Source organism: Mobula hypostoma, chromosome 11 (assembly GCF_963921235.1).
Source record: "Mobula hypostoma chromosome 11, sMobHyp1.1, whole genome shotgun sequence".
Classification (NCBI taxonomy): domain Eukaryota; kingdom Metazoa; phylum Chordata; class Chondrichthyes; order Myliobatiformes; family Myliobatidae; genus Mobula; species Mobula hypostoma.
The window spans coordinates 68,992,032-69,011,276 of NC_086107.1; the positions used below are offsets into that span (position 1 = coordinate 68,992,032).

The 19,245-nt window shown below is 43.3% G+C and overlaps 1 protein-coding gene and 1 long non-coding RNA gene across 2 annotated transcripts in view; one reads left to right on the top strand and one right to left on the bottom strand.

Annotated features, from left to right (window-relative positions):
* trim44 (tripartite motif containing 44) overlaps nt 1-2,436 on the bottom strand; it is a 117,435-nt gene extending 114,999 nt beyond the window's left edge. Inside the window, exon 1 of the mRNA XM_063062239.1 lies at nt 1,464-2,436. Within this exon, the coding sequence (XP_062918309.1) occupies nt 1,464-1,868 (405 nt within the window). The 5' untranslated portion in view covers nt 1,869-2,436. The remainder of the gene's footprint in view (nt 1-1,463) is intronic.
* On the top strand, nt 1,986-18,936 carry LOC134353814 (uncharacterized). The gene is made up of 3 exons (XR_010019687.1): nt 1,986-2,121; nt 12,461-12,814; nt 18,360-18,936. It is a non-coding gene; the product is annotated as an uncharacterized LOC134353814 (long non-coding RNA).
* The last annotated feature ends 309 nt before the right edge of the window (nt 18,937-19,245 follow it).

The following is a 19,245-nucleotide window of genomic DNA, read 5'->3' on the forward strand; positions in this document are numbered from 1 at the left end:
TGCTGTGGATACTTTCACTCACACCCTCCAGTTCTCCGGTCTGCACTGGTTCCTGTTTCAGTAGCTTGTTAATTCCCTCACTCCAACCCAACGTCCTGTACTGCCTCAATCCTCGACTCTATCTGAATGTTCAGCATTGGGAACAATGTTACTGACGTTCAAACCTAATCTCCTAATATGCATTTTATAACACTTCTGTCAGATGTCCTGGAGGGTTTTACAAGGTGCTACATAAATATAACGTCATATTTCACATTTCCATTTAACATCCATCCAGTTCCACTTAAAGAGTCACAGAAACAGGCCCTTCAGCCCATCTAGTCCATGCCAAACCATTTAAAATGCCTACTCCCATCGACCTGTACCTGTACCAGGACCATACCCCTCCCATAAGCCTATCCCAAACTCCTCTTTAATGTTGAAATTGAAATCGTATGCACCAGCTGTGCTGGCAGCTCATTCCACCCTCTCATGGCCCTCTGAGTGAAGAAGTTTCCCTTCATGTTCCCCTTAAATGTTTCACCTTTCACCCTGAACCCATGACCTCCAGTTGTAGTCCCACCCAACCTCAGTGGAAAAAAGCCTGCTTGCATTTACCCTATCTATACCCCCCCCCATAGTTTTGTATACATCTATCAAATCTCCCCTCAACCTTCTATGTTCCAAGGAATAAAATCTTAACTTATTCAATCTTTCCTTATAACTCCCATCCTGGCAAAATCCTTGAAAATTTCTCTGTACTCTTTCAACCTTATTTACACTTTTCCTATAGGTAGGTGACCAAAACTGTAAACAATACTACAAATTAGGCCTCACCAATGTCTTATGCAAGTTTAACATAAGATCCCATCACCTGTACTCAATACTATGAAGGCCAATGGGCCAAAAGCTTTCTCTACGACCCTATCTACCTGTGATACCACTTTCAATGAATTATGGACCTGTATTCCAAGATCCCTTAGGTCTGGATCTGCCCATTCAACGGATCACAGCTGATCACCCACCTTAACACTAATTTCGTAGGCTGACCTCCTATCTCTTGGTTTCTTGAATATCCAGAAACCTGTCAGTCTCTGCTCTGTTTATGATTAATGAGGAGGCGTGTGTTTGGGGGTGGGGGAAGAGTTAGGGGTTTACCAAGCAAAGGAGAAACAAGATGCAGTGAAACGGTCTGATGGGGCAGCGTGACGAACTATGCCAAGAGGATGTCGGACACGGGATTCAGGTGATGGGTTGATAATGTTATTTGGACAATATCCGCCTGTATTATGCAGAGGGCCCAGGCATCGGTGGGTTGCTATCGGAGACTGGTGTCGAGATGGATGACCAGCAGTAATCTTGTTGAAAGGGAGGACAACGTCTATCTGCAGCCTCCCAAGTCTGTGCTCCTCTGTACACAAACGACGGGCAAAATCATCCCCTCACGGTCGCACCCCCACACCCCACACTTACAAGAAACTTACTCTCACGGCCAAGTAGGCTTCGTCCAGTGTAATGAGCTGGTGCTGACTGTGGGGGCCCACGGCACACAGCACGCAGATGATCTTCTCGTCGTCTTTGCAGTAGAGTGTGACCTCCTGGCCGTGATCCACGCATTTTCTCCTTTCGCCCCGGCTCGCGTCGTCTTCGGCCGGCGGGGGCTGGGGCTGCGGCTGAGCCTCTTCCGGCGGGGCCTTCTGATAGTCCCGGAGCTGGTGGTGCTGCTGGTCAGTTTTCTCGTCGTGCTGCTGGGCATGGCTCTGGCAGAAGGACAGGTTGCAGGTGTCGCACACCTTGAGTGCGGGCTGCGCCTCGTCCGGCTCGCACACGTCGCACAGGCCGTCCGGGGCGGGCTCGTCTGCGCCCTTCGGGCCGCTGCTACTCGCCATCGGTCCCGTCCCGTCCCGTCCCGGGCCTCAGCTATCGGATGTAGCCTCTTGTGGCCGCAGCTCGGTACTGGAGAGTGTGCAACAAAGTATCGAATCGCAGCAGCCGGCGCCCAAACTGCGACGGAGAAACAAATTGATACTGGAAACAATGTATCGAGATGGAAGGACTCGGCGGGCAAAACAAAATGGAAATCCTCCTGCTCTTCCCGCTCCCTGGCCTCCGGTTAAAGCCTTTCTTCGGTCCCGGCAGAAGGTTTGCTGTGAATCATTTTGACTTTTGTCCAGGTTTAACCTCCGCAGGAAGCGGAAAGGTTGACATCGCGCACCCCGCTTCCTAAAAAAAATACGTTCGCACAACTTCCTGGTTTGGCTGCGAGCTGGTTTCTCAATGCAAGGGGCAAATGCCCTGCTTGAAAAACACCAAGTTTTAAATTCAGCTACATCTAATATGCATAGAATGCAATCTCTTCTGAGTGGGTAACTCCACACCCCAAGTATTTATTAACCAAACATTTAAGATCAAATAGCTGATCCCCAAGGCCTGTGGTCTGTTCCACTCGCCCTTCTGTTTCCCAACGCCCTTGAAACTGACTAGTGCCCTCTTTCTGGCTTCACTAGAAATTATTCTTCTGTGTAACTTCGTGCTGTATACCCCTGACTCCAAGTGCGTCTGAAACGCTGCCTTTTTTCCCCTGAACACCCCCATAACGCTGGAAGAACTCAGCAGGCCGGGCAGCATCTGTGGAAAAGAGAACAGTGGACATTCCGGGCCGGGACCCTACGGCAGGACGGGAGAAAAGAAGATTTGAGGAGACAGCGTTAGAAGGGGGAGGGAGAAACACGAGGTGATAGATTTCTAGTACCGGGAAGAGATACAGGGCGTGGAGAAGGGGGAATCTGATAGCAGACATCCCACCCTGCAAAAACTCATTTCAGGGAGGTAGCTCCATCAATTTGCGGGTAACTCCCGAGAGAGGTGGGATGTCTACAATAGAGTAGCTCCTTAGCAGCTAGCCAGCTAGTTTAAATAATGTTAGCTATGCTCATGAACGAATGACACCTGTTAAACTCACCTCAACATGTCTTTTAGTCTTAACCCACCATCCACCATGGTTAATAGAAAAGTCACTGTTGCAAACAGTGCAGCGAGCAACACTGTCATTATTTTTGACCCCTATTAGGCAGGGGTACACGTTAGTGTAGTCTGGGGTGAAGTACGTTTTGTATTTTTTTTTGGAACACTCTGCCATGGTTTGTTCGTTCTCTCTCTCTCTCTCTCTCACTCACACACACACACACACACACACACACTCTCTCTCTCTCTCTCTCTCTCTCTCTCTCTCTCTCTCTCTCTCTCTCTCACATGCTCTCAAAAAAATCAGTTTCTGGGATATTGTATATAATTTGCGGGCATCAGAGAACCGCTATCAATATGCAGGAGAATCCCGGAACTTCCTGGAGTGTTGGGATGTCTGTGATAGGAGAGGACAGAAGGCCATGGGATAAAGAAAAAGGGGAAGGAGCACTGGAGGGAGATGTTGGGCAGATAAGGTGAGAGAGGGGAATGGTGAAGGAGAGCTGGGGGGGGGTGCATTACCAGAAGTTCAAGAAATTGACGTTCGTGCCATCAGGTTGGAGGCTACCCAGATGGTGCAGGTCCTCCAACCCGAGTGTGGCCAGGTCATTACAGTGGACTGACCTGTCAGAATGGGAATGGGAAATGGAATCAAAATGGCTGGCCACTGGGAAGTCCTGCTTTTTCTGGTGGGTGAGGCATAGGTGCTCAGCAAAGCGGTCTCCCAATCTGTGTCGGACACAGTATATCACCCCAACAGACTCACAGGTGAAGCGTTGCCTCACCTGGAAGGACTGTTTGGGGCCCAAATGGTAGTGAGGGAGGAGGTGTAGGGACAGGTGTAGCACTTGTTCCTCTTGCAAGGATAAGTGCCAGGAGGGAGATCAGTGGGGAGGGACCGATGGACAAGGGAATTGCATAGGGAGCGATCCCTACGAGAATCAGAAAGTGGGGGGAGGGGGAGGAAAGATGTGCTTGGTGGTGGGATTCTGCTGGAGGTGGTGGGGTTACAGAGAATTATGTGCTGGATGTGAAGGCTGATGAGGTGGTAGGTGAGGACAAAAGGAAACCTATCTCTGGTGGGGTGGGTGGAGAATGGAGGGAGGGCAGACGTGTGTGAAATGGAAGAGATGCAGATGAGGGCAGCGTTGATGGTGGAGGAAGGGAAACCCCTTTCTTTGAAGAAGGAGGACATCTCCTTAGTTCTGGAATGAAAAGCCTCAACCTGAGAGCAGATGTGGCGGAGATGGAGGAGCAATCAATTGCTCCTCTTACGACAATCCTTATTCATTCTCGATCCCTCTCCAATGACAGCACATCCTTTCTTAAAATAGAGACCCAAAACTGCTCACAGTCCTCTACGTGAGGCCTCACCACTGCCTTATAAAGCCTCAGCAGTACATCCCTGCTTTGATATTCTAGTCCACTCGAAATGAATGCTAACATTGCATTTGCCTTCCTCACCACCAACTCAACCTGCAAATTAACCTTTGGGGAATCCTGCATGAGGACTCCCAACTCCCTTTGCACCTCAGATATTAGAATTTTCTCCCCTGTTAGAAATTGTTCTATGCTTTTATTCCTTCTACCAAAGTGCATGACCATACACTTCCTGGCACTATTCCAGTTGCTACCTCTGTGCCCAGTCTCCTAATCTGTCCTTTTTGATACAATATGTATCCTTGGATGATAAGCTCCCAACTATAATCTTCTTGCAGTCATGACTCAGTACTGCCTTACCTGCCAATCTCTGACTGCACTACAAGATTATCTACCTTATTCGGTATACTGCATGCATTCAGGTATAAGACCTTCAGTCCTGTATCCATTGCCCTTTTCAATTTTGTCCCCATGTTACACTGGAACTCATTCCACTGACTTCAATTTTGCCCTGTCATCTGCCTGTCGTTCCTGACAGTCACTAAACACTGCCTCTGCTTGTAAACCAATAGCCCTATCCTCAGCTTTATCATGCTGCTTCTCATCCCCCTGCCAAACTAGTATAAACCCTCCTCAACAGCTCTAGCAAACCTGCCCGCAAAGATACTGGCCCCTCTCGGATTCAGGTGTAACCTGTCTCTTTTATAAAGGGCCCATTCCCTTTGTGATCCATGGGTCAACTCTTCCATGTAGTTATACTTTTCCTATCCTTCTAGTTCTTTCAATTCCACCACCGAGAGATCCAAATAGTCCTATTAAGTAAAGCATCAAGTCACTTGCACTTTACCCTGTCTCATGTATTCACAACATGGTTTCAACTCGAGGCTGGATGACTGCTTTGTGGAACACCTACATATGTTCAGTCCCGCGGGGCTGCCTCAGAAGTCCCTGTTGCCTCTTACATTAATCCCACATTCCGTTCCCATTCTGACTGATCTGTCTGTGACCTCTTGCACTGTTATAACCCAGTACGAATGCCAAAGGAACAGTATCTCATCTTCTGTCTGGACATGTTGTAGCCTTCCAGACTTGACATTGAATCACTTCACCTAACTTTTTTCACTGTCTCTATCAAAACTGGCCGTTTCTACTGTAGGTCATCTGTCACGTCATTGGCCAACTTTCTTTCTCCATTAGCACCTCCAGTCCTGCTGGGATATCCAACAGCTCTACATTTCACAACTTCTGCAATCCTCTGTGTTCTCATTCTCCAACTTCCTCCATTTCGTAATGTTCTCTCTAACTACCTCCATTAATCCATCGACAGGTTGACCTCTACAATATATCTGCCCACTTCAATCCATCCTTCACCCACCCTTTCTGCAAGTTAATGTAAACTTGCTTTCTCTCTTCCCCAGTCCTGACAAGTGTCCTTGATCTGCAACATAACCCTCTTTCTCTTTCCACAAATTCTGCCTGACCTTTTGAAATTCAATGGATGCAGACCCAAAATGTGTAGCCTCTCCTGATGGGACAAAACTCATCTCAAGAATTAGCCTGTTGAATCTCTAAAGCTCCCAATGCTACTACTATATCCTTTATTAGGAAAGGAGGCCAAAACTGTACATAGTATTCTGAGTGTGAAGTTACCAAGATCCTTTACAACTGGAGTAAAATCTCACCATCCCTTTTGTAATGAAGAGCAATGTGCTGTTTGCATATTTAGCTCCTGTTGGACCTGCCTGCTAATTACTTCTATTAATGTTCCAGAACACCTGGGTCCCTCCGAACTTCACTCATATATAGTTTACATTTAGATAATATTTACCTTTTGATTGCACATGGAAATCATGACCTCACACTTGTACTCCGTTTGCTAGGTTTTTGCCCAATCACTCAGTCTATCTATGTCCCTCTGCAGAATCAGAATGTCCCCATCACAACATTCCCTAATGCCTACTTTTGTATCATCGGCAAACTTAGGAATCTTACATTTTCTTTCCTCCTTCAGGTCACTAATGTAAGTGCAGGCCAAGAACCAATCCTTACTGTACTCAAACCTTATAGCCTAACAAAAAAGGTCAGGTGATTCCAACTCCATTGTCTGTGACAGCCAATCTTCAATTCATACTAACATACATTTTTCAATACCTTCTGCTCTTAATTTATGCACACATTTCTACAGTGACTCTCGAGATAAAAGATCACATCTTCTAGCCACGAGGCAGACATCTGGATTCAACATTGAACTCACCCTTTTCAGATAACCAGCCTTTCCTGTTTGTTGACTGGTTCTGGTGAAAGTTAATCCATCTGCAACATAACTCAGTTTTCCTTTCTTCTTGATCGGTGAGGAGTTTCCAGCATTCTCCAGTCGTCTGACACTACCAGCAACACTCTACTCTGCATCTCACAGTTCCAATGTTATACTTTTGTTAATTTGTTTTTCCATCTGCCCTTGTTCTTGTCTCTTTAATTAAATGCCCCCTGGAAGATCAACTATGATTAACTGTAAGCATTGACTCACCTCTTCAACCTTGGTTTTCACCTTATCTTTCCCTCTGGAGCAACTTAAAGCACATTTTTCTCGATTTTCCGATCCTAATGAAGTCTTTGAGTGGAAATATTAACTTTGTTACTCTCTCTGCGGATGCTGCCTCATTCATTTAACGGCTCCCTGGATTACCAATGCCCTCACTCAGGGAAATGCAACTCTCCCATTCATTTTTGAAGCATTTTTCATGGTTGTAATAATAACAATAAAATGTTTCCAATTTTTATTAATGACAGGATACAATATATTATGTTAGTTTAATTATTAATTACAGTTAGGATCATTACTCAATGAAAAAGAGAGGTGACAGTGGATATCAGACCGCTGGAGAGGAAGTAATGGGGACAACAAAATGGCGGATGAAGTGAATAAGTACTTTGCATCAGTCTTCACTATGGAAGACACTAGCAGTATTATGCAAGTTCCTGGTGTCGGGGGCAAGAAGTGTGTGAAGTTACCTTCACTAGAGAGAAGGTTCTTGGGAACCTGAAAGGTCTCACTGAAACCTATCGAATGGTGAAAGGCATTGTTAGAGTGAATGTGGAGAGGATGTTTCCTGTGGTGGGAGAATTTAAACCAGAGCACACCACCTCAGAGTAGAGGGGCGTCCTTTTAGAACACAGTTGAGGAGGAATTTCTTTACCAGAGTGTGGTAAATCTGTGGAATTCTTTGCCACAGGCAGTTGTGGAAGCCAAGTCTTTACATAGAAACATAGAATACCTACAACACAATACAGGCCCTTTGGCCCATAAAGCTGTGCTGAACATGTCCTTACCTTACAACTACCTAGTTTGGTTCCCACCCCCCAGCATTTCTAGTTTAAACTCTCCCCAACAGTCTTAGCAAACCTTCCTGCCAGGATAATGGTCCCCCTCAGATTCAAGTGCAACCCGTCCTTTTTGTACAGGTTAAACCTGCCCCAGAAGAGGTCCCAATGATCCAGAAATCTGAATCCCTGCCCCCTGCTCCAATCCCTCAGCCTCACATTTATCCTCCACCTCATTTCTGTTCCTATACTCACTGTCATGTGGCACAGGCAGTAATCCCGTGATTACTACCTTTGAGGTCCTGCTTCTCATATATTTACTTATATTTAAGGCTGTGGTTGATAAATTCTTTATTGGTCAGGGCATAAAGGGATACGGGGAGAAGGCAAGAGATTGGGGCTGAGAGGAAAATTGGATCAGCCATGATGAAATGGCAGAGCAGACTTGTTGGGCCAAATGGCCTAATTCTGCCCCTATATCTTTTGGTCTTAAATGTAAGAATTATTACCAGTAGAGCATTATGATATGGGTTACTATAGAGAACAGATAATAATGACTCATGGAGAAATGAGCTTACGGTCAGTTCTCAGCAACAGAACCCTTATGTAATCGAGGTTTAGCCTATTTTTATCGCTGATTTCCAACAACCGCATTTTCTTGCTTTTATTTATGAATCAGCTGCGCCAGTGTGTGGTAACAGGAAATTTCTAGAAGCTACAATGGAACAGCAGTTATAATGGGTGACTTCAATCTACATATAGATTGGGTGAACCAAATTGGTAAGGGTGCTGAGGAAGAGGATTTCTTGGAATGTATGCTGGATGGTTTTTTGAACCAACATGTCGAGGAACCAACTAGAGAGCAGGCTATTCTGGACTGGGTATTGAGCAATGAGGAAGGGTTAGTTAGCAGTCTTGTAGTGTGAGGCCCCTTGGGTAAGAGTGACCATAATATGGTGGAATTCTTCATTAAGATGGAGAGTGACATAGTTAATTCAGAAACAAAGGTTCTGAACTTAAAGAAGGGTAACTTTGAAGGTATGAGACGTGAATTAGCTAAGATAGACTGGCAAATGACACTTAAAGGGTTGACGGTGGATATGCAATGGCAAGCATTTAAAGATCACATGGATGAACTACAACAATTGTTTATCCCAGTTTGGCAAAAGAATAAACCAGGGAAGATAGTGCACCCATGGCTGACGAGGGAAATTAGGGATAGTATCAATTCCAAAGAAGAAACATACAAATTAGCCAGAAAAAGCGGCACACCTGAGGACTGGGAGAAATTCAGAGTCCAGCAGAGGAGGACAAAGGGCTTAAATAGGAAAGGGAAAAAAGATTATGAGAGAAAGCTGGCAGGGAACATAAAAACTGATTGTAAAAGCTTTTATAGATATGTGAAAAGAAAAAGATTGGTTAAGACAAACGTAGGTCCCTTACAGTCAGAAACTGGTGAATTCATCATGGGGAACAAGGACATTGCAGACCAATTGAATAACTACTGTGGTTCTGTCTTCACTAAGGAGGACATAAATAATCTTCCGGAAGTAGTAGGGGGCCTAGGATCCAGTGAGATGGAGGAACTGAGGGAAATACATGTTAGTAGGGAAGTGGTGTTAGGTAAATTGAAGGGATTAAAGGCAGATAAATCCCCAGGGCCAGATGGTCTGCATCCCAGAGTGCTTAAGGAAGTAGCCCAAGAAATAGTGGATGCATTAGCGATAATTTTTCAAAACTCTTTAGATTCTGGATTAGTTCCTGAGGATTGGAGGGTGGCTAATGTAACCCCGCTTTTTAAAAAAGGAGGGAGAGAGAAACTGGGGAATTATAGACTGGTTAGCCTGACATCCGTGGTGGGGAAAATTCTAGAGTCAGTTATCAAAGATGTGATAACAGCACATTTGGAAAGCAGTGAAATGATCGGACAAAGTCAGCATGGATTTGTGAAAGGAAAATCATGTCTGACGAATCTCATAGAATTTTTTGAGGATGTAACTAGTAGAGTGGATAGGGGAGAACCAGTGGATGTGATATATTTGGATTTTCAAAAGGCTTTTGACAAGGTCCCACACAGGAGATTAGTGTGCAAACTTAAAGCGCGTGATATTGGGGGTAAGGTATTGATGTGGATAGAGAATTGGTTGGCAGACAGGAAGCAAAGAGTGGGAATAAACGGGACCTTTTCAGAATGGCTGGCAGTGACTAGTGGGGTACCGCAAGGCTCAGTGCTGGGACCCCAGTTGTTTACAATATATATTAATGACTTAAACGAGGGAATTAAATGCAGCATCTCCAAGTTTGCGGATGACACGAAGCTGGGCGGCAGTGTTAGCTGTGAGGAGAGTGCTAAGAGGATGCAGAGTGTCTTGGATAGGTTGGGTGAGTGGGCAAATTCATGGTAGATGAAATTTAATGTGGATAAAAGTGAGGTTATCCACTTTGGTGGCAAAAACAGGAAAACAGATTATTATCTGAATGGTGGCTGATTAGGAAAAGGGGAGGTGCAACGAGACCTGGATGTCATTGTACACCAGTCATTGAAAGTGGGCATGCAGGTACAGCAGGCGGTGAAAAAGACGAATGGTATGCTGGCATTTATAGCGAGAGGATTCGAGTACAGGAGCAGGGAGGTACTACTGCAGTTGTACAAGGCCTTGGTGAGACCACACCTGGAGTATTGTGTGCAGTTTTGGTCCCCTAATCTGAGGAAAGACATTCTTGCCATAGAGGGGGTACAAAGAAGGTTCACCAGATTGATTCCTGGGATGGCAGGACTTTCATATGATGAAAGACTGGATCGGCTAGGCTTATACTCGCTGGAATTTAGAAGATTGAGGGGAGATCTTATTGAAACGTATAAAATTCTAAAGGGATTGGACAGGCTAGATGCAGGAAGATTGTTCCCGATGTTGGGGAAGTCCAGAATGAGGGGTCACAGTTTAAGGACAAAGGGGAAGCCTTTTAGGACCGAGATTAGGAAAAACTTCTTCACACAGAGAGTGGTGAATCTGTGAAATTCTCTGCCACAGGAAACAGTTGAGGCCAGTTCATTGGCTATATTTAAGAGGGAGTTAGATATGGCCCTTGTGGCTAAAGGGATCAGGGGGTATGGAGAGAAGGCAGGTACAGGGTTCTGAGTTGGCTGATCAGGCATGATCGTACTGAATGGCGGTGCAGGCTCAAGGGGCCGAATGGCCTACTCCTGCACCTATTTTCTATTTTTCTATGTTTCTATAGAGTGACTAAATATTTTGAGAGTGTTCGGTGTTCAGGGAGAGTGCAGTCCAGGAGTTGTAAAAGGTTGGTCGTGCCTCATGAATTCAAATGATTCTCTCAAGAGTTTATTAAAGTGGTGGATAATGGAATGCCTATGTGCATTATTAGTATGAAATTCCAGATGTCGCTTGGTGAGGTCTGATGTTCAGAGGTAGTCACCTAAAGTTGTGTGGAATTTAATACAATTGATTGAAACTGTTTAGTAAGCTGAGTGATAGAAGACCATGGAGTGGTTTCTGACCAGTGGTGTCTTGCTATTCTATAATCAGCTTTGTTGATAGAATCAAAAATCATGTGTTCAAGTTTGCTAGTGATAAAGAAAGGAAATATTGTCAAGCAACACAGATGTATGTATGGTTTATATCCAAAAGAGTTGTGGAAGTATTAACTAAAGGCACAGAACTGTGACAGCTAGCATTTAATGCAGACAGATGTGAGGCCAACCACTTTAGAATGCTTTCTAAATGGTGAAAAACTAGAAGCAGTCAAGATCCAAATGGACTTTGGGGTGTTCATACTCATCAATTGTTAAAATAGCAAGAGTAGACACTGGTGTCTGATAGCATAATGATCACAATACTGAGCCAACATTGGATGCCTGGAACATTAATGCAGAGGCACAAGTTCAAATCCTGCTGAGGTAACTGGAAAATTTAAATATCTAATTTAAGTAGATGTGGATTATAAAGGCTAGTAATCGTAACCATGATTTTACCAGGTTATTGTAAATACCTGTAGATCACCAATATCCTACATGGAAGGAGATCTCACTTGGATCATGTGACCCAGACCCACCAATAAGATTGAGTGTACTCTGACCTCTCATTCAAGAACTGAACCCAAAAAATGTTGGCAATACCAGTCATATCCTATCAATAAATAGTTCAAAAATACCAAAGGATAATAGAATGGTGACTATGAGGAGGCTGGACTACATGTGGTGGAAGTTATGCTACTGCATTATAAAACCTTAGTTAGGTCACCCGGGTGCAATGTGAGCATTTCATAGGCCAATCAATGGAGACACATTTTATCTTTGGAGGCAGTGCAGTGCATCAGAAGGACACTTGGATTTCAAGGGGTAAATGTAAAAAGATGGATTACCCTTGAATTCATTCCCCAGAATTTAGAAAAATAAGTGTGATTGATTTAAGAAAGTAGTTGATAAGATCAGGAGAAAATGTGGGTGGGGGTTTGGGATTGGAGAACAACTTGGAGACCTGTCAAGGCCTCTTGGGAAGCTTTGGAAATACACCCATATTCAAAGGCTGGGAGCGATTTGTTCCTCTTTTAAGGAAACTAGGTCAGTTTTAAATCTGAGCGAGTTTTAACTCTCCAGGCTTCTCCATGACCTAATTCAATACTTCCATCTATTGTGAACCGCAGGTAAACCACAGACTTATAGATTGGGTGAAGCAAAAACCATTTCTTCTTCCTTCATTATCTGGTTGGCCAGCACTTTGTTTTGGGAGGCTCATTAATAGTTCCATTAAATGGAGCTGGAGATCTGATCATCTCTCTCTCTCTCTCTCTGTAGGCAGTGATTGGAACCCTACCTCATATCAAAACAGAGAGAAGCACCAAAAATCCTAGAGAAGTATAGCCTCCAATACCCAGGAACATGAGAGGCTGTAGATTGAGCCAGTTGCATCATGGGTACAACCCTCCCCACCATCAAGGTCACCTTAAAGAGGTGGTGCCTCACATCCATCTCTAAGGATCTTCAACATCCAGGACACACCCTCTTCTCATTGCAAGGAGATACAGACATGAATGCCCGCTCTCAATGAGTCAGAAACAGCTTCTTCCACTCTGCCAACAGATTTCTGAATGGCTCACGAAACCATGCAGGTTGATAGGGAAAATCAGGTTGGAATTGCATCTCAAGAGAGTAAGTTTATTGAATGTCTATGAGATGGCTTTTTAGAGCAGTTTGTCACTGAGCATAGTAGGGGATCAGCTATACTGGTTTGGGTACTAGGTAATGAACCAGAAGTGATTAGGGAGCTTATTGTATAAGAACACTTAGGAGGCAGTGATCGCAATGTGATTGAGTTCAACTTGAAATTTGATAGGGAGAAAGTAAAGTCTGACATAGTGGAATTTCAGTGGAGTAAAGGAAATTACAGTGGTATTAAAGAGGAGTTGGCCAAAGTAAATTAGAAGGAGATGCTGACGGGAATGACAGTAGAGTAGCAATGGCACGCGTTTCTGGGAAAATTGAGGAAGGTGCAGGATAGATGAATTCCAAAAAACAAAGAAATATTCAAATAGCAAAATAGTACAACTGTGGCTGACAAGGGAAGTCAAGGCTAATGTAAAAGCAAAAGAGAAGGCATAAAACAAAGCAAAAATTAGTGGGAAGACATAAGATTGGGAAGCTTTTAAAGCCATACAGAGAACAACTAAAAGAATCATTAGGAGGGAAAAGATGAAATATGAAAGCAAGCTAGCAAACAATATCAAAATAGATAGAAAAGGCTTTTTCAAGTATATAAAAAATAAAGAGAGATGAAAGAGGATATAGGACTGCTAGAAAATGAGGCTGGAGAAGTAATAACAGAGGCCAGGGAGATGGCGGATGAACTAAGTGAGTATTTTGCATTAGCCTTCACTGTGGAAAACACTAACAGCGTGCCAGATGTTGAAGGGTGTGAGGGAAGAGAAGTGAGTAAGGTTTCTATTACAAGGGAGAAGGTGCTCCAAAAAACTGAAAGACCTAAGAGTACATCAGTCACCCAAGCCAGATGAACTGCACCCTAGGGTTCTGAAAGAGGTAGTGGTAGAGACTGAGGAGGCATTAGTAATGATCTTTCAAAAATCATTGGACTCTGGCATGGTGCTACAGGACTGGAAAATTGCAATGTCACTTCACTCTTTAAGAAAGTAGGAAGACACCAGAAAGGAAATTATAGACGAGTGAGCCTCACCTCAGTGGTTGGGAGATGTTGGAATCAATTGTTAAGGATGAAGTTATGGAGTACTTGGAGACAGAGAACAAGATAGGACAAAGTCAGCATGGTTTCCTTAAGGGAAAATCTTCCCTGACGAACCTGTTGGAATTCTTTGAGATTACATATGGGGTAGATAAAGAAGAGGCAGTGGATGTCGTATAATTGGACTAACAGAAAGCCTTTGGCAAGGTGCCACACATGAGACTGCTTACCAAGTTAAAAGCCTATGGTAATACAGGAAAATTAGTGGCATGGTTAGAGCATTGGCTGATTGGTAGGAGCCAGTGAGTGGGAATAAAAGAATTCTTGTCTGGTTGGCTGCCAGTGACTATTGGTGTTCCGCAGGAGTCAGTATTGGGACCACTTCTTTTTATGCTGAATATCAATGATTTAGGTGATGGAATAGATGGCTTTGTTGCCAAGTTTGCAGACGATATGAAGATTAGCGGAGGGGTAAGTAATGTTGAGGAAACAGGTAGGCTGCAAAAGGACTTAGACAGATTAGCAGAATGGGCAAGAGTGTGGCAAATGAAATATAATGTTGGAAATTGTATGGTCATGCACTTTGGTAGTGGAAATAAATGTGCAGACTATTTTCTAAATTGAGGTGCTAAGGTTAACTTGCAGGTAGAGTTGGTGGTGAGGAAGGCAAATGCAATCTTAGCATTCATTTCAAGAGTTCTAGAATACAAGAGCAGCGGGATGTGATGCTGAGGCTTTATAAGGCATTAGAGAGGCCTCACCGTGAACAGTTCTGGGCTCCTCATCTAAGAAAAAATGTGCTGGCATTGGAGAGGGTTCAATGGAGGTTCACAAGGATGATTCAGGGAATAAAAGGGTTATCATATGAGGAATGTTTGATAGCTGTGGGTCTGTACTCACTGGAATTTAGAAGGATGGGGGGGATCTCATTGAAACCTTTCAAATGTTGAAAGGCCTAGACAGGATAGCTGTGGAAAGGATGTTTCCCATGGTGGGGTACAGCGTCAGGATAGAGGTCGTCCATTTAAAACAGAGATGTGGAGAAATTTCATTAGCCAGAGGTTGGTGAAATTGTGGAATTTGTTGACACAGGCAGCTGTGGAGGCCAGGTCGTTAGGTATATTTAAGGCAGAGCTTGATAGGTTCTTGATTGGACATGGCAACAAAGGTTACGGGGAGAAGGCCGGGGAGTGGGGCTGAGGAGGGAAGAAAAGGATAGCCATGATTGAATGGCAGAGCAGATTCGATGGGCCAAATGGCCTAATTCTGCTCCTATGTCTCATGGTCTAAACCACGAACATGATACCTAGTTAACACACACAAAATACCGGAGGAACTCAGCAGGCCAGGCAGCATCTTTGGAAAAAAGTATTGATAATGTTTCAGGCCAAGACTCTTCTGCAGGACTGGAGAAAAAAAGCTGAGGAGTAGCGGGGAGGAGAGGTGGGGGAGGGGAAAGAGAAACACAAAACTTGGAGGGGGAGGGATGAAGCAAAGAGTTAGGAAGTTGATTGGTGAAAGAGATAGAAGGCCATGGAAGAAAGAAGAAAGGTGGGAGAGGAGCACCAGAGGGAGGTGATGGGCAGGCAAGGACATAACATGAGAGAGGGACAAGGGAATGGGAAACGGTGAAGGGGGGTGGGGTGGTGGAGGCATTACCAGAAGTTAGAGAAATCAGTGCTTGTGCCATCAGGTTGAAGGCTACCCAAACGGCCATGGATGGATATATCGAAATTGCAATGGGTAGTGGAATTGGTAATGGGTAATAGGTTGCCACTGGGAGATTCTGCTTGTTCTGGCGGACGGAGTGTAGATGCTCACCGAAGTAGTCTTCCAATCTACGTCGGTTCTCACCGATATACAAGAGGCCACACCGGGAGTACCAGACGCAGTATATGACCCTAACAGATTCACAAGTGAAGTGTCACCTCACCTGGAAGGTCTGTTTGGGGCCCTAGTTATTCCTTTTCTCTGCACTATTTATTTACTTTTTGGTTTTTTTTTAGCAATTTTGTCCCATTGCACTCTACTGCTGCTGCAAAATAACAAATTTCTTGTCACATCAGTGCAAATAAATCTGATTCAAATTTGTGTTCGGAAGTTTTGTTGAACTGGCCAAACAGAATGCTACCCTCTCTTCTAACTTTAACCATATCTCTCAGCAGAAACATTCGGGAGAATTAATTTCAGGATACTTAGAGATCCATTGGGCATCTTTAGTCTCACAAACAGGAGGATCTGTGGAGAAGGAGCACAGGATGGTTCAGGGACAAGAGATGTTTGCAAGCTGGGACATGACATGGAATAGTGAATACAGGAAGGAAGCAGCAAATTGAGAAAGAAACATATTATTGTTCATATAAATATAGATTTAGCTATTCTGTAATTCCCAGATGTTCTGTAATTCACAGAATTATATTCTGATGGTGGGAATCCATTGTTGAAGTACATACAGTTGCAAGAAAAAGTTTGTGAACCCTTTGCAATTACCTGGTTTTCTGCATTAATTACTAATAAAATGTCATCTGATCTTCATCTAAGTCACAATAATGGACAAACACAATCTGCCTAAACTAATAACACACAAACAATTGTACTTTTCATGTCTTTATTGAATACGTTGTTTAATCATTTGTAGACCAGACTGGAAAAAGTATGTGAACCTCCTTTAACAGCAATAACTTCTACCGAAGATTTCCTGTAGCTGCTGATCAGACTGGCACAATGGCGAGGATGAATTTTAGACCATTCCTCCATACGAAACTGTTTCAGTTCATCAATATTTCTGGGATACCTTGCATGAACAGCCCTCTTCAGGACGTGCCACAGTAACTTAATTGGGTTAAGGTCTGGATTCTGACTTGACCATGCCAAAACCATTCTTTTATTGATTTACTCTTGTTTCAGATCATTGTCTTCTTGCATCATTCAACTTTTATTAAGCTTCAAGTGACGCTATAAAATGTCTTGATACAATTTAGAATTCATGGTTCCCTCAGCGATTGCAAGCCATATAGGCCTTGAGGCAGCAAAGAAGCCCCAAACCATGATGGTTGCTCCACCATGCTTCATGGTTGGGATGAGATTTGCTTTTGGTATGCTGTACCCTTCCACCTACAAACACAGTGATGTGCAATGTTCTAATCTGCCCACAGAATATTGACCCTGAAGCATTGTGGAACATCCAGGTGGTCTTTTGCAAACTTGAGGCGTGCAGCAATGTTTTTTTTGGACAGCTGTGTTTTCCTTCATTGTGTCCTTCCATAAACACCATTCTTGTTTAGAGTTTTTCTTATAATTGACACACGAACAGATATTTTAGCAAGTTCTAGAGATTTCTGCAGGTCTTCTGCTGGAAACCATGGTTCTTTTTCACCTCCTTCAGCATTGCATGTTGTGCTCTTGGTGTGATCTTTGCAGGACGTCCACTCCGAGGGAGAGTAGCAACAGCAGTGAGTTCCCTCCATTTGAGGACAATTTTTCTTACTGTGGACTGTTGAACACTCAGGTCTTTACAAATGCTCTTGTGGTCTATTCCAGCTTCATGCATCTCTACAATTCTTCTGAGGTCCTCTGAAAGTTGTTTTGATCAAGGCACTGTGTATATAAACAGATCTTTCTTGAGAAGAGCAGGCTCTGTCAGTAACCTGACTTCATGTGTCTTTTTTTTATAGGGCAGGGCACCTCTACAACTCACACCTGACTCCAAATAACTTTTGTAGAAGGCATTACCCTAGAGGGTCACAAACTTTTTTGAACCTACACTGTGATTGTTTAAATGGTGTGCTCAGTATCTGCAAGAAGTACAATTGTTTGTATGTTATTAGTTTAGACAAATTGTGTTTCTCTATTATTGTGACTGAGATCAGACCACATCTTATGAGTAATTAATGCAGAAAACCAGCTAATTGCAAAGGGTTCACAAACTTTTTCTTGCAACTGTAACTCTGGCAAGAAATCTCACATCAGATTTAAAAGGTATCACATACATTGAGTTGGTTCAGGCCATTTATATGTAAAATGAGCAATTGCCACTGTTTTAACCTCATGTCAGAAGTGTAGGGACATGAATATAAAGTTCCATTGAAAGCTAATTACAGTCATTTTCAGGAGCTGTTGACACACTAAACAAATGATAGATGGGAATTTCGATTAGAGGGAGAGAGTGAATGAGGGTGAAATGTCTGAATTAATAGTAGCCGAGGGGCTGCTGCATTATTGTGTCTCAGGCGGATTGAGGAAATGGCAGTTATCATTCACCCTTTGCCATCTTTTATCAATAATATCTTGCATGCATATAACTCCTGAAACATTGACAGGAGCATCATCAAGTAAAATTTCACATCAAGCTGCATGGGAAATATGAGGAGAAACGAGTGGAAGGGTGGGCAAAGATGTATGTTTTAAATGTAATCCTAGAGTGAAGGAGGGAATTAGAATTGTTATTATTAGATGTACGGAGATAGAGTAAAATGCTTGTCTTGCATATTGCTCCAACAGATCAGATCATTATGCAGTGCACTGAGGTAGAATGAGGAGACGAAACCTGAGCAGAGCAGCCGTGATCATATCGAATGCTGGCGCGAGCTTGAGGGAGTAAGGGTGGTCTACTTACGCTCCGATTTTCTTCGTGAATGATTGAGTAAAGAAAACTGAGGCTTGGCAAAACTCATGTGTACAGAGTCTCAGAAGGTTATAGAAGGAGATGAGATGGAGAGAAGGAGGGGTGCTGAATATAAAATTTAAACTTTTCTTTCTTTCATTGTATTATGTTCAATGCAGAGAAAATGTAGTTACCAGCTGATCTGCTACCAGTACCTTGTACAATACATTTGACCTCTAATGAATGGGCTTTGATAAAGCATTCTTCTGAATTAAAAATACTTGCAGTGAAAGAATGCTCAGGTCTTTAGAGTTGTTATCTAGCAAGTGAACCTAATTAGTATTTACTTCATAGAAATGATTAGACAATTTATAATTCATGTGTGTATATGCGCGCGTGTGTGTGTATGTATGTACAAACCCCATTTCCAGAAAAGTTGGGATATTTTCCAAAATGCAATAAAAACAAAAATCTGTGATATGTTAATTCACGTGAACCTTTATTTAACTGACAAAAGTACAAAGAAAAGATTTTCAATAGTTTTACTGACCAACTTAATTGTATTTTGTAAACATACACAAATTTAGAATTTGATGGCTGCAACACACTCAACAAAAGTTGGGACAGAGTTAAAATAAGATTGGAAAGTGCGCAGAATATTCAAGTAACAGGGGTTTGGAAGACTCCACATTAAGCAGGCTAATTGGTAGCAGTGAGGTATCATGACTGGGCATAAAAGTAGCGTCCATCAAAGGCTCAGTCTTTGCAAGCAAGGATGGGTCG